Source organism: Physeter macrocephalus, chromosome 21 (genome assembly GCF_002837175.3).
Source record: "Physeter macrocephalus isolate SW-GA chromosome 21, ASM283717v5, whole genome shotgun sequence".
NCBI classification, from domain to species: domain Eukaryota; kingdom Metazoa; phylum Chordata; class Mammalia; order Artiodactyla; family Physeteridae; genus Physeter; species Physeter macrocephalus.
In genome coordinates, this window is record NC_041234.1 from 30,019,235 (window position 1) to 30,032,597 (window position 13,363).

Sequence of the window (13,363 nt, forward strand, 5' to 3'; positions counted from 1 at the left end):
AATTTTGTATATTTTCCTTGTATCCTGCAACCTTGCCAAACTCACTTTTCTTGGTAGATTTTAAAAGATTTTCTACCTAGACAATCATGTCATCTGTAAATATAAGTAATTTTGTCTTCATTTCCACTGTGTATGGCTTTATTAGGAGAGGAGGCCCCTACTGCACTGTCTAGGACCTCCAATACAGTGTTTAGTAGAAGTGGTGAGAGCAGATATTGTTACTTTTTTCCCAATTTTTCACTATCAAGTTTGATGTTAGCTGTAGATTTGTTTTGGTAGATGCCTTGTAACAGGTTGAAGAAATTCCCTTTTATTCCTAGTTTGTTGGGAGAGCTTTTATCAAGAGTGGATATTTGAATTTTTTTTCAAGTTCTTTTTCTGTATCTATTGAGATGGTCATACAGTTTTTCTCTTTTAGTCTATTGATATGGTGAATTACATTGACTGATTTTTGAAATGAGAACCAGCCTAGCATTGCCAGAATAAATCCCACTTGGTCATGACACCTTATCCTTTTTATATATTACCAGATTTGATTTGCTAGTATTTTGTTAAGGATTTTTGTCTATGTATATCAGGGATTTTAGTCTGTAGTTTTCTCGTGATGTCCGAGTCTGGTTTTCATATCAAGATACTGGCCTCACTCACCAAATGATTTGGGAATTGTTCTCTTCTCTCCTATTTTCCGGAAGAGTTTGCATAGAACTGGTATTATTTTTTTCCTTGAATGTTTGGTAGAATTAATCATTGAAGCCATCTGGGCCTAGAGTTTTCTTTGTGGAAAGATTTTTGACAACAAATTCAATTTCTTTAATAGACATAGGGTTATCTATTTCTTCTTGAATGAGCTTTGGTAGTTTGCCTTTCAAGGAATTTGTCCATTCCATTTAAGTTTTCAAATGTATGGGGATAAAGTTGTAGTTTGAAATGCATCAAGAATTTAAGATGGATTTGTGGATGAATAGAGGAGTGAATAGATATGTGATAAGGCAAATATAGTAAAATACTAACTGTAGAAACTATACAATGTTGGATATATAGGTGTTCATTGGAAACTTGTTCAACTTTTCTAAGTGTTTGAAAATATTCATAATAAAATGTAGGGGGGAAAAAGAGAGGAAATATAAAATAATGGTTTAAGGGCATGATGCTGAAACCAGACTACCTGGGTTTGAATTCCTAAGCATTCCCATCTAAAAAAATGGGAATGATAACAGTACTTACTTCATAAGTTGGTTGAGAGGATTAAATGATGTAACATGTGTAAGGCATTTAGAACAGTAACTACCAGATAATAATCATTTTTAAAGGTGAGTTATTATCTTTTAGAATAAAGGGAGATTTGGGCTTACCTTGAGAAACTTTTGCTGAAAGAAGGACATGCAAGTAGACAATGGAGAAAACGGGATAAAGTTGGGGGTGGGGGTGGGGTAAGCAGATGACAGCAGCTGCAGAACGGTCATCCTAGGGCCAGTGACTCCATAAGGGAAGGAGGTGAAACTTGCAGGTTGCAGCAGCTATGCAGGTGTGCCTGTGCCCATACCATGCCTCTCCTTTTGTACTCTGAGGGAAGGACACATTGGGTTCCTAATGTCTGTTAGATTAGATAAGTAGGTCTGCTTAGATGCTAGGCTTTCAGACATGTGGACAGCCGTCCAGAAGCCACTTCATGCCCATTTCTACCCCTGCCACCTGAGCTCACCCTCCCCCCAGACATGGGGAAAACTTGTAGATGGGTTAGGATACCCCAGCTCAGGTGGCTAAGGTAGTTGTGATGGTGGCTATCTGAAGGAGGGTTGAGATCCTGCTCTTTATGGCCCCTGGAAGAGGCTGGGGAGCCAATTGGCTCCTCTTTGGTGCTGTTAAGAGAACTAAAATCAGCACACACCTAAATCCCTCATGCTTCATGCCAGTTAGTTCTGCATATATTATCAAAGTATTTTATTTAACAACTATATGAGATACGTTATAATAGGATCCCCATTTTACAGCTGAGAAAGCTGAGGCTCAGTGAGATCACACATCTTGCAAGTGGTGAAGCTAGGATTTGAACAACATAATGATAATTAACATTTGAGTGTCTACGGCGTACCAGGTGCTGTTCTAGGTGCTTTACGTGTATCAACTCATGTCATCCTCAAAGCAATCAAGAAATAGATACTGTTATTATTATGATCACTATTAAATAGCTGGGGGAAATGAGCTAAGAGAAACTCGGTAGTTTGCCTGAGGTCACACTCAGTGTGGGATTTGAATCCATGTAGTGTGGCCTCAGAGGCCAAGCTCCTAGTTGTGCTACACTGCCTCTCCAAAAGCTGATTGCAAAGCCCAGGCCCTCCCCACTCTGGCAGAACGCCATCTAGAAGTACAACTTCCACTAGGGCAACAAGTTCCTACCACAATCAATCCCCATCTGCAACAAGCCGTGGAGATATCTGCCTCTTTGATTCAAAGAGTGCAGACAATTTACAGCAACCTAAGTGGCTCAGTGAAAAAAAAAAGTAAGGTGATACTGGGGACTTGAGGAGATTGAGAGTTGGGACAGGACTTTGGTTTGGCCACTTCTATTTACTGAGCACTTCCCACAGGGCTAGACAGGCCATGGACAGGAAATCCTGGCTCCCACTGTGGCAAAACGAGTAATAGTGTCTTTGAAAGCAGGGACATCTTACAAGGGCATCAAGGCAGAATCTAAGTTGAACAAGTGGTTTTTGCTGCTCTCACATGACAGGTACAGGCAGGGACTGCTCTGGTCTTGTGAAAGCTGTGAAACCTCATCGTTTCCATGGCTACTAACGTCCAGAGCCTCCTATGCGCCGAGTGCTGTGCTAAGCATTCTCTATACACATCCCATTTTATCCTCACTCCTGGGAATCCAGCAAGGCTAGATAGCCTAGTTCTTATTTGCCAGACAGGAAGCTGAGGTTCAGGGAGGTGACATAACTACCCTCAAATAACAAGTATCTTAGCCAGAATGACTGACAACCAGGTGTCTTACCCCCAAAAGGTAATAATTTTTTTTTTTTTTTTTTACTGAGGCAAAGTTAATAAAACTTTGAATGGGACCAATAATAGCATTGGAGAAAGCAGGACTTTGGAAGATCAGTGAGGTTTAGGAAAAAGTGTGCATTCCCGTTGGGCTAAGTTCTGAGTCACTAGGTAGAGCGTACGGAATGCTGAAACCAGGGAGAATGTCAAAGGCAAATTTGCATTAGGCTTGGAGCTAGAATAGGAAGGCAAGGACATTTTTACAAATGGTATATGTGGCTTGGGCTGCAGGGAAAAGAATACTTGGGCAAAGCCCTTAAGGACAATATGCCCAGGGTGAAGAGTCTCCTCCTGTAATATGGGAGATGAGTGCTCCCCAGAAATAAGCCCACCTCAGCCACTGTCAGCGGATCTGGAATGAGGAGAAAGGTCCCCTGCAGTACAGGGTGGGCTAGGACAGGGTTGTAGCAACAGGAGCTTTAGGCCTCAAAGCCCCCTCAAGGGCTGTGGCTTCCAAGAAGATGCTTTCTATGGTGGAAGAGGCAAGAGGAACGAGCAGGTTCACTGGGAAGAACAAACAAAGAGATTTTCTTTACAAGAGCCAGAACAAACAGCAAACATGCTAAACTGGTTTTTAACGTGGTTTGGGAGGGGAGTGGAGAAAGAGAGAGAAACTCAGAGTTTCTAGACCACATTGTCCAGGTCCTTGAGTGCTGTCTTAGACTCTGCATGCCCCCAGCAGCCCAGCAGGCCTCCTGACAGAAAGGCAGCCCTCTAGGTACATAGTTTTGTAGCCTGCATGGAAGAGTAGAAGGAACCAGCTGCGGGGATGGGGAAGAGGGGGTGGGCCTGGCCCAGGACAGGCTCCTGACCTCTTTACGTTTTTGAAGCCATCTATATATACTTGGCTGCCTAGAGCTCCCTAACTTATCAGAATTTTGCTTTGCAGGACTTTCCTGGGGACAAATGGAAACCAATAACAGGAAACAGGAAGACCAGCCAGTCAGGGAGGTAAGTGACCGCTCTGGGAGTTGGGGTGAGTTAGTACCTCTGAGGCTTCTGTGGAAACCGGTAAGGTTTTCTATTTGCTCTGTTTCCTTTGAGGAACCTTGTCTGGTGTCAGTACAAAGGCCTTGATGCTGTAAGATGTAATCCAGCCTGCCCACCAGGCAGCTGGGCTATAGACCAAACTGATGGATAGCACATTTTGGAATACATAGTCAGGAGTATTGTGGGACATTGTGCCCATCAGCTCAGAGGCCCGAGGTAGGTGCCCAGGCACAAGGACATGGGGACCAGACCATGCTAAAACACAGATGGGAAGGCATAAACTATGCTTGCCTTCCCAGCAGCCACTGGGTGGTTGGAGGGGCCAGAGAGGAGGTAAGACTGTCCAGCTACTGCTGTGCCTTTGCCTCAAGAGTGTTTCTTGGGTTCTGCCACCTTTCTTTTTATAGGGCTTGTTGAGAGCTTAAGGTCTGTTCATTAAAAATCCAAGGCAGATCATGCTAACAATAGGTTAGAATTCCTAAAAGAAGGCAGGGACAATTTTACAAATGGTATGTATGGCTTGGGCTAGAGGGGAAAGAGTTCCTTCTGCAGAGCCCTTAAGGGAAAAAGAATGCCCAGAGTGGAGAATCTGTTCCTGTAATGTGGGGAACATGGGACCTGGCACTTATGCTCCAAAGACATGAGCCCACCTGTCATAGGTGACCATGCGGAGGAGACAGTTACCTCCTCCAGGTCGCTCTCCATCAGTCTGGTTGGAACCCCTCTTTTGTGAAATTGTTTGATATACTCTTTCAGCTAGTTCTTCTCCAGGACAAGAGGTCCGTAAATTATATTGATTCTTTAACTCAAACTCCAGGAATAAAGGAGGGACGGGGAAGACGGCTCTTAGCTGTGCCTCTGTGGGGGCACCTAGGGAGAGGGCTAGAATCTGGATCCCCTGACCTCTGAAAAGCCCAGGGTTCTTTCCAGGGGTCTATATTATCCCCTGTGATTTGGTGGTGTAGTCAGGAATAATTTGGGCTTTCTTTTGACTCCAAAGTCTGGGAAACCTATCGGTTTTCTGATTGGCAATGGAAAGAGAGGAAGCCAACATTTACTGATCACCAACTAAGTGTCAGTCACTGGGTTGGATCTTTTTATACCCATAATCTCATTTATTGTCCACAACAGTTAATTTTACTACCTATTTTATAGATGAGGTCCAGAGAGGTTATATAACTTAGTTGAGGTCGCACAGCTAGTAAGTGATGGAGCCAGGACTCAGACCCAGGTTTGTCTGGCCCCAAAGTTCATGCTTTTTCCATTATAACTGCTTCAATTAGGATCCCTAAGGAAACCCTTCAAATGGACCCCTCAGTATCATGTCTCAGGGACCTAAGGCCTGGGTGGGGTATGGGATTCTATGGCTGACCTTGATTCCCCACTGTTCTTGGAGAAATCATTTCAGTCCAGTGGGTCTGCTGAGTCTCCCCTACTAGACTGAGACTGTCGAGAAAGGAGACCACACCTTGGTCATGGATGTATTCTCCATGCCTAGCACAGTGCCTGACACAGAGAAGTTGCTCAAGATGTGTTTGTCATTTGCTTGCCAAATGAAGAAACAGAGACTCCTCCACCATTGAATAGGTAAAATGACACAAAAATAATAATGCCAACTAACATTTCTTGAGCACGGTACTCTATTCTAGGCACCATTCAAAGCACTTTACAAATATTTATTTACCACCATAACCTTAAGGGGTAGGTACTGTTAGTTTCTTCATTTGACCGAGAGAAGAAACTGAAACACAGATAGATAAATTCAGTTGCCTAAAGTCCCACAGCTAGTAAGTTGACTAGACCTAGGTAGTCTAGCTTCAGAGACACTGTACTACACTATGGTGCTTCTCCAAAACGGCTCTCTTACTAATCAGCCAGTCAAGGAAGAGGACTTTATTTAAGACCTAGTATATGTACTGCCTGTTTCTAGGCAAGCAGGGAAATATTAGAGGAAGAGCATCAGGAAGCATAATGCCTGCCCATCCCCAGCTTGAGCAAGGAAGACTAATCCACACAAAGTTAAGTAGCAGTAATAATAAATTACCACTTGCAAAACAACCTATGTGCCACTAGCTAAGTTACACATATCCTGTTTTATCTTCCCCAAAACTGTCAGGTAGGCATTATTATAATTAGGGCAGTGATTCTTGAACTTGAATGTGCATTAGAAATACCTGGAGGGCTTGTTAAAAAAAAAACCCAGATACATGGTAGCTCCTACCCCGCCCCCAGGGAGTATGATCCAGTAGGTGTGGAATGGGGCTCAAAATGTGTATGTCTAACAAGCTCCCCAGGTGATGCTGATGCAGCTGGTCCTGGGATCACACTTTGAGAACCGATGACTCAGATAAAGAATCTGAGGTTCAGAGGAGCTAAGTAACTTACTCAAGGTCTCACAGATACTAAAGGGACAAGCCAGGTTTTCAACTCAGGCTAGTTGCTATAAGATGAAAAAGTGTCAAATACATGGTTTAAACAAGAAAAGCCTGGCACATGGTAAGGGGACAACACATGATAAGTATGATTGTGCCCTATTTAATTTCATTGGAGGGTAAGAAAACTAAAGGCTGGGGCCTACAGGAGGAAAGGCCCAGAGGGGAAACTAAGCAGGCTGTATTGGAGGAATAAACCCTGCTGGTTGTTAAGAGTTCTGGCCTTATCATTAAAAAGTCTACAAATAACAAATGCTGGAGAGCGTGTGGAGAAAAGGGAACCCTCCTACACTGTTGGTGGGAATGTAAGTTGGTACAGCCACTATGGAGAACAGTATGGAGGTTTCTCAGAAAACTAAAAATAGAATTACCATATGATCCAGCAATCCCACTCCTGGGATTATATCCGGACCAAACTATAATTCAAAAGGGTACATGCGCCCCTATGTTTATAGGAGCACTGTTCACAATAGCCAAAACACGGAAACAGCCTAAGTGTCCATCAACAGATGAATGGATAAAGAAGATGTGGTATATATATACAATGGAATACTACTCAGCCATAAAAAAGAACAAAATAATGCCATTTGCAGCAACATGGATGCAACTAGAGATTATCATACTAAGTGAAGTAAGTCAGAAAGAGAAAGACAAATACTATATGATATCACTCATATGTGGAATCTAAAATACGGCACAAATGAACCTCTCTACAAAACAAAAACAGACTCAAAGACATAGAGAACAGACTTGTGGTTGCCAAGGGGGAGGTGAGGAGGGAGAGGGATGGAGTGGGAGTTTGGGGTTGGTAGATGCAAACTATTACATTTAGAATGGAGAAACAAGGTCCTACTGTATAGCATAGGGAACTATATCCAGTCTCATGGGATAAACCATAATGGAAAAGAATATAAAAAAAGAATGTATATATGTGCATAATTGAGTCACTTTGCTGTACAGCAGAGATTGGCACAACATTGTAAATCAACTGTACTTCAATAAAAAAAAAGTTCTGTCCTTGAAGTCAGTCTGCCTGGGTTCAAATCCAGGTTCTTCTGTTCTCTAGCTGTGTGAATTTGGCAAGTGGCTTTCTCTCCCCCCGACCCCCGCACCCAGTTCCTCTCTTTCACCCCACCCCATCGGTTTCCTTATTTGTGAAATGGGGTAAGAGTGCTTACCTCCTGTGACTGTTGTGTGGAATAATTGAGTTAATATATGTAAAGCATTTAGGACAAAATCTGGCACCATAAACCTTCAGTAAATGTTATTGTAATAAGGAGGAGGAGGAAGAGGAGCAGCAGCAGCAACAGTAACAGTAGAGAAAAAGGGTAAAGAGTGAAGTATTGCACCAGGATAGTTAGGCCTTGAAAACTAGGTAGGATGGCAAATATGGAAGCAATTGAAGGTTATTGATCAGGTAAGTGACATGGTAAATATGGCACTTTAGATAATTTGGCAGCATTTGCAGCCTAGATGGGTTGAAAAGAGACCAATTAGGGGCAGTGATCCAGGCATGAATGAGTGTGGCCTTGGATTGGGAAGGTGGGGGTGCAATAGGAATGTAACAGAAGGGATAGATAAATATGTGGATATTTTGGGGGAAATGTTTATTGCGAAAGCAATATTACAGGAAATTAAAAACAGAAGAAAAAGTATCTTTTTTAACATCTTTATTGGAGTATAATTGCTCTACAATGTTGTGTTAGTTTCTGCTGTATAACAAAGTGAATCAGCTATACATATACATATATCCCCATATCTCTTCCCTCTTGCATCTCCCCACTAGCTATCTATTTTACATTTGGTAATGTATATATGTCCATGCCACTCCCTCACTTCGTCTCAGCTTACCCTTCCCCCTCCCCATGTCCTCAAGTCCATTCTCTACGTCTGCATATTTATTCCTGTCCTGCCCCTAGGTTCTTCAGAACCATAGAAAAAGTATCCTTATTCTTACCACCCTAACACCCTGATTGTTTTCATTTCCCTGCCAGCCTTTATCTATAGGTGTAGAGATTTGCAGGTGGGGGGGGGTCATGATTATAATAACTATGTAGATGTGATTTTATGTGTCCTGCTTCTTTTTTCCCCACTAAGCATTACTTGGTGAACAATTTTTCCTGTTGCTATAAAGGCTTCCTCAATAGTTATAAATTTTAATAGCTGCATAATATTTCACCAGCTTAATGTGCCCTAATTTGCTTTATCATTCCCAAATTGGTAGAATTAGGTTGTTTCCAATTTCTTGCTATTATAAAGTAATGCTGCTGAAAAATTTTGAGCAGCTATAACTTTTTTCTCATTTTGAATTATCTCACTAAAAACAATTATACAGAGTTGGGATTAGTTTTTGAAAGAAAATTAGCATTCTTATTGTTCTTGATATATTTCACCAAACTGCTTTCCCTGGAGGTGTTTTACTCTGCCATTAGCAATATATGAGAATACCAGTTTCCCCTAAAATTTGCCATCATGGAAATTTTTCTTTTTCTAATAAAATAGGTATAAATGGTACATATTATAATTTTAATTTGCTTACTTTGATTATTCTGGTTTGAACATTTTTCATGTATTTATTTAATATTTGCATTGATTCCCATGTGACTTGTTGGTTCAGATAATTTGCTCACAAATACATGACAACTTTTGAGAGAAAAGTAGAAAGAACTTGGGAATGAAAGGAGTTAAGCCAAAAATAATTTTCTGTCCCAGTGACTTTAGAAAGAGAAAATTATTGACATAGTGGGGGCAGGTGACAAGGGGACCTGGTTTGGTGGAGATAATAAGTTTGAGTTGGGATATGTTGAATTTAAAGTTAGTGAGGAAGACAAGGGGATGCTTTTGAGGAGGGCTGTTGATCACCCAGCCAGCGGGGGTAGGATGAAGAAGAATAGCCAGCAAAGGGGATTGAAGGGGCAAGCATCTGGAGTGGGAAGAAGAAGAAGTATGCCAGTGTACCATCACAGACGATAAGGAGAGGACTGCTATTGGCTTTGACGGTTTGGACGCACAAGTGACCTTCGAGAAAGCAAACTTAGTAAAATGATGGGCATAGAAAGTAGATGGCATGATGGTCTGTAAAGGGGATGCATACAGAAGAAATGCACACAGTTTTACACATCCTAAATTCACCTTTTAAGTGTACAATTCAGTGAGTTTTGGTAAATTTGCATGCTATGCAATCATCACCACAATCCAATTTTAGAACATGTCTATCTCCCTAAAAAGATCCCTTTTGCTCATTTCCAGTCACTCTCTATTCCACACTCAGCCTCAAGCAACCACTAATCTACTTTCTGTCTCTATGGATTTGCCTATTCTGTACCTTTCATATAAATGGAATCATACATTATGTGGGCTTTTGTGTCTGGCTTCTTTTACTTAGCAAGTTTTAGCAGTTCATCTTTGTTGTAGCATATATCAGTATTTCATTCCATTTTTTTGCCAAGTAATATTCCATTGTATGGACATACCACATTTATTTATCCATTCATCCATTAATGGACATTTGGGTTGTTTCCACTTTTTTGTGAATAATGCTGCTATGACCATTCACATACAAATTTCTATGTGGACATATGTTTTCAATTCTCTTGGGTATATATTTAGGAGTAGAATTTCTGGGCCATACGATAACTCTGTTAACTTTTTAAGGAACTGCCTAACTGTTTTCCAAAGCAGCTGTACCATTTTACACTTCCACCAGCAAAGTAGGAGGGTTTCAGTTTCTTTTCATTAATTTTAATACAATGATTATGTGCTACTGTGTGATTTGGAAAAGGGTTTAAAAGAAGAGTGCTTGAAAAGACATTTATACATTTTAAAATGTTTAAAAAGAAGTTGGCTAGGAAAAGGAAGGAGAGAAATGGGGTGGTAGTTAGAGGGGGAGATAAGGTTTAAGTTAGTGGTTCTCAAAATGTGGTCCTAGGACCAGCAACCTCAGTATCACCTAAGAACTGAAGTAGAAATGCAAATTATTGGACCCCACCCAGACCTACTGAATCAGAAACTGGGACATGGCCCAGAGATGTGTGTTTTAAGAAGCCCTTCAGGCAATTCTGATGCAAGCTAAATCTGAGAACCTCTGGTTTAAGTGATAGTTTGATCAGGATTTGGGAAACTGGTTTAAGTTTAAAAACAGAAAGGAGAGGCCAATGGAAAGGGAAAGAATATTTATGCTGAATATGGAGGCAGCAGATCATAGTTTATGATCTCAAGGAAGATGAGAAGGCCTAGGAAAGGTCAAGGGCAGAGATGACATTTAAAGAGGAGAAATCCTGATGGAGCTTCCGCTTACCTTCCCCCCACTACACACACATTTTTAACATTTCTTACGTCATTTCTGTCACAACTTGAATGATGGGGGTAGGTGGGAAAATCAAATGTATATTCTTGAGCCACTCTCTGCCTGGAAGCCTGCAACGAATTTTAATTCCAGGTAGTTACACTCTTGGTTGTCTCCCTCCACAGTTATTTAGTTTGCATGCAGAGAATGCAAACGCATTTTGATATTAGCAGGAGGGAAAAAAACATTGGTGAGTAGATCTGCTGGGAGAAAAAGCTACGTAAACGTGAAGCATTTAAAAGCCCAAAGAAATTATTTCCTAGATTATCTCATTTGGTTTTCCATACTTATAATTGCCTCCTGCGATCGTTTCCATTTTTCTACTTTGCACAGAACTTTAGAATGTGTAGAGTGTTTATATATATATACATATAACCACAGTTAATCCTCACAGAAACTCTGTGAAGCCTTATTTTTCCCATTTGACTGATAAGGAAGCTGAGACTCAGAAAAGGTATTATTATACTATTATTAACAACAACAACAACAAAAGGTATAATAGCTAACACTTATTAAGTGTTTATTGGGTGTCAGGCACTGCTCTAAGCATTTCACATGAATTATTTTATTTATTACTAATCATGAACCTATGAGATAGTTACCATTTATTGACCCAGTTTTACAGATGAGGAAACTTACTCACAGATAGATTAAAGTCACTTGCCCAAGGTCAAACAGGCATCTGACTCCAGAGCCCATTACTTCTGGGATTATATAGCAAGTACGTGACAAAATTAGACTACTACCCAGGTTTTTCAGTTCGCAGCCTAGGGCTCTCTTCCTTCTTTTTATCATACCACATCATGAGCAGAGTGTGGAATATCCAGTACACATTTCCTATTTGCCAATTGAGTAAAAGAAAATGGATAATTCAGAATTGAATCTCATTTCATTAGGAATAGTACACTTTTCAGGAAGGCTTTACCAGCTAAGAAGAATGTAACCTTCAGAGGCATGAAAGGATTTGTCAAAGAGTGTGACAAAGTGAATTTAAACACTTGGGTATTAATTTAATCCTGGGCACACAAAACCTATTCAAGGAAAATTATAAAAATCTAATGGGAGAAATAAAGACATGAATAAATGCATAGCTATATTCTGCTTCAATTTGGGAAGACTAATATAGTAATGATTACAATACTCCCTAAGTTAATAATATATAGATGTAATGCACTACCAATTAGAGTCACTGTGGTATACTTTGTAGAACTTATCAAATTCACCGTGAAATTTGTCTGAAAGAATAAGTGGGCAGGAAGACCAAATAATACATTTATTTTAAAAGGTAATGATGGTTCAGCCAGCATCATCCTCAATGGTGAAAAACTGAAACAATTTCCACCACGATCAGGAACAAGACAAGGTTGTCCACTCTCACCACTATTATTCAACATAGCTTTGGAAGTTTTAGCCACAGCAATCAGAGAAGAAAAAGCAAAAAGGAATCCAGGGGCTTCCCTGGTGGTGCAGTGGTTGGGAATCCGCCTGCCGAGGTAGGGGACGCGGGTTCGTGCCCTGGTCCGGGAGGATCCCACATGCCACGGAGCGGCTGGGCCCATGAGCAATGGGCGCTGAGCCTGCACGTCCGGAGCCTGTGCTCCGCAACGGGAGAGGCCACAGCGGTGAGAGGCACGCGTACCAAAAAAAAAAAAAAAGGAATCCAAATCGGAAAAGAAGTAAAACTGTCACTGTATGCAGATGACATGATATCATACATACAGAATCCCAAAGATGCTACTAGAAAACTACTAGAGCTAATCAATGAATTTGTAAAGTAGCAGGATATAAAATTAATGTACAGAAATCTCTTGCATTCCTATACACTAATGATGAAAAATCTGAAAGAGAAATTAAGGAAACACTCCCATTTACCATTGCAACAAAAAGAATAAAATACCTAGGAATAAACCTACCTAAGGAGACAAAAGACCTGTGTGCAGAAAACTATAAGACACTGATGAAAGAAATTAAAGATGACACAAACAGATAGAGAGATATGCCATGTTCTTGGGTTGGAAGAATCAACATTGTGAAAATGACTCTACTACCCAAAGCAATCTAAAGGTTCAATGCAACCCCTATCAAACTATCAATGGCATTTTTTTACAGAACTAGAACAAAAAATCTTAAAATTTGTATGGAGACACAAAAGAAAGACCCTGAATAGCCAAAGCAGTCTTGAGGGAAACAAATGGAGCTGAAGGAACCAGATGCCCTGACTTCAGCCTATACTACAAAGCCACAGTAATCAAGACAATATGGTACTGGCACAAAAACAGAAATATAGATCAATGGAACAGGATACAAAGCCCAGAGATAAACCCACGCATCTATGGTCAACTAATCTATGACAAAGGAGGCAAGGATATACAGTGGAGAAAAGACAGTCTCTTCAATAAGTGGTGCTGGGAAAACTGGACAGCTACATGTAAAAGAATGAAATTAGAACACTCCTTAACACCATACACAAAAATAAACTGAAAATGGATTAAAGACCTAAATGTAAGGCCAGATACTATAAAACTCTTAGAGGAAAACATAGGCAGAA

General features: G+C 40.7%; 1 protein-coding gene across 2 annotated transcripts in view; it reads left to right on the top strand.

The window, feature by feature from the left end:
* Positions 1 to 13,363, top strand: part of SHROOM4 (shroom family member 4) — a 211,783-nt gene that overhangs the window by 171,389 nt on the left and 27,031 nt on the right. For both annotated transcript variants that reach the window (XM_024116902.2, XM_055081698.1), the window contains one exon: positions 3,938 to 3,999. In XM_024116902.2, coding sequence (XP_023972670.1) covers positions 3,938 to 3,999 — 62 coding nt within the window. The remainder of the gene's footprint in view (positions 1 to 3,937; positions 4,000 to 13,363) is intronic.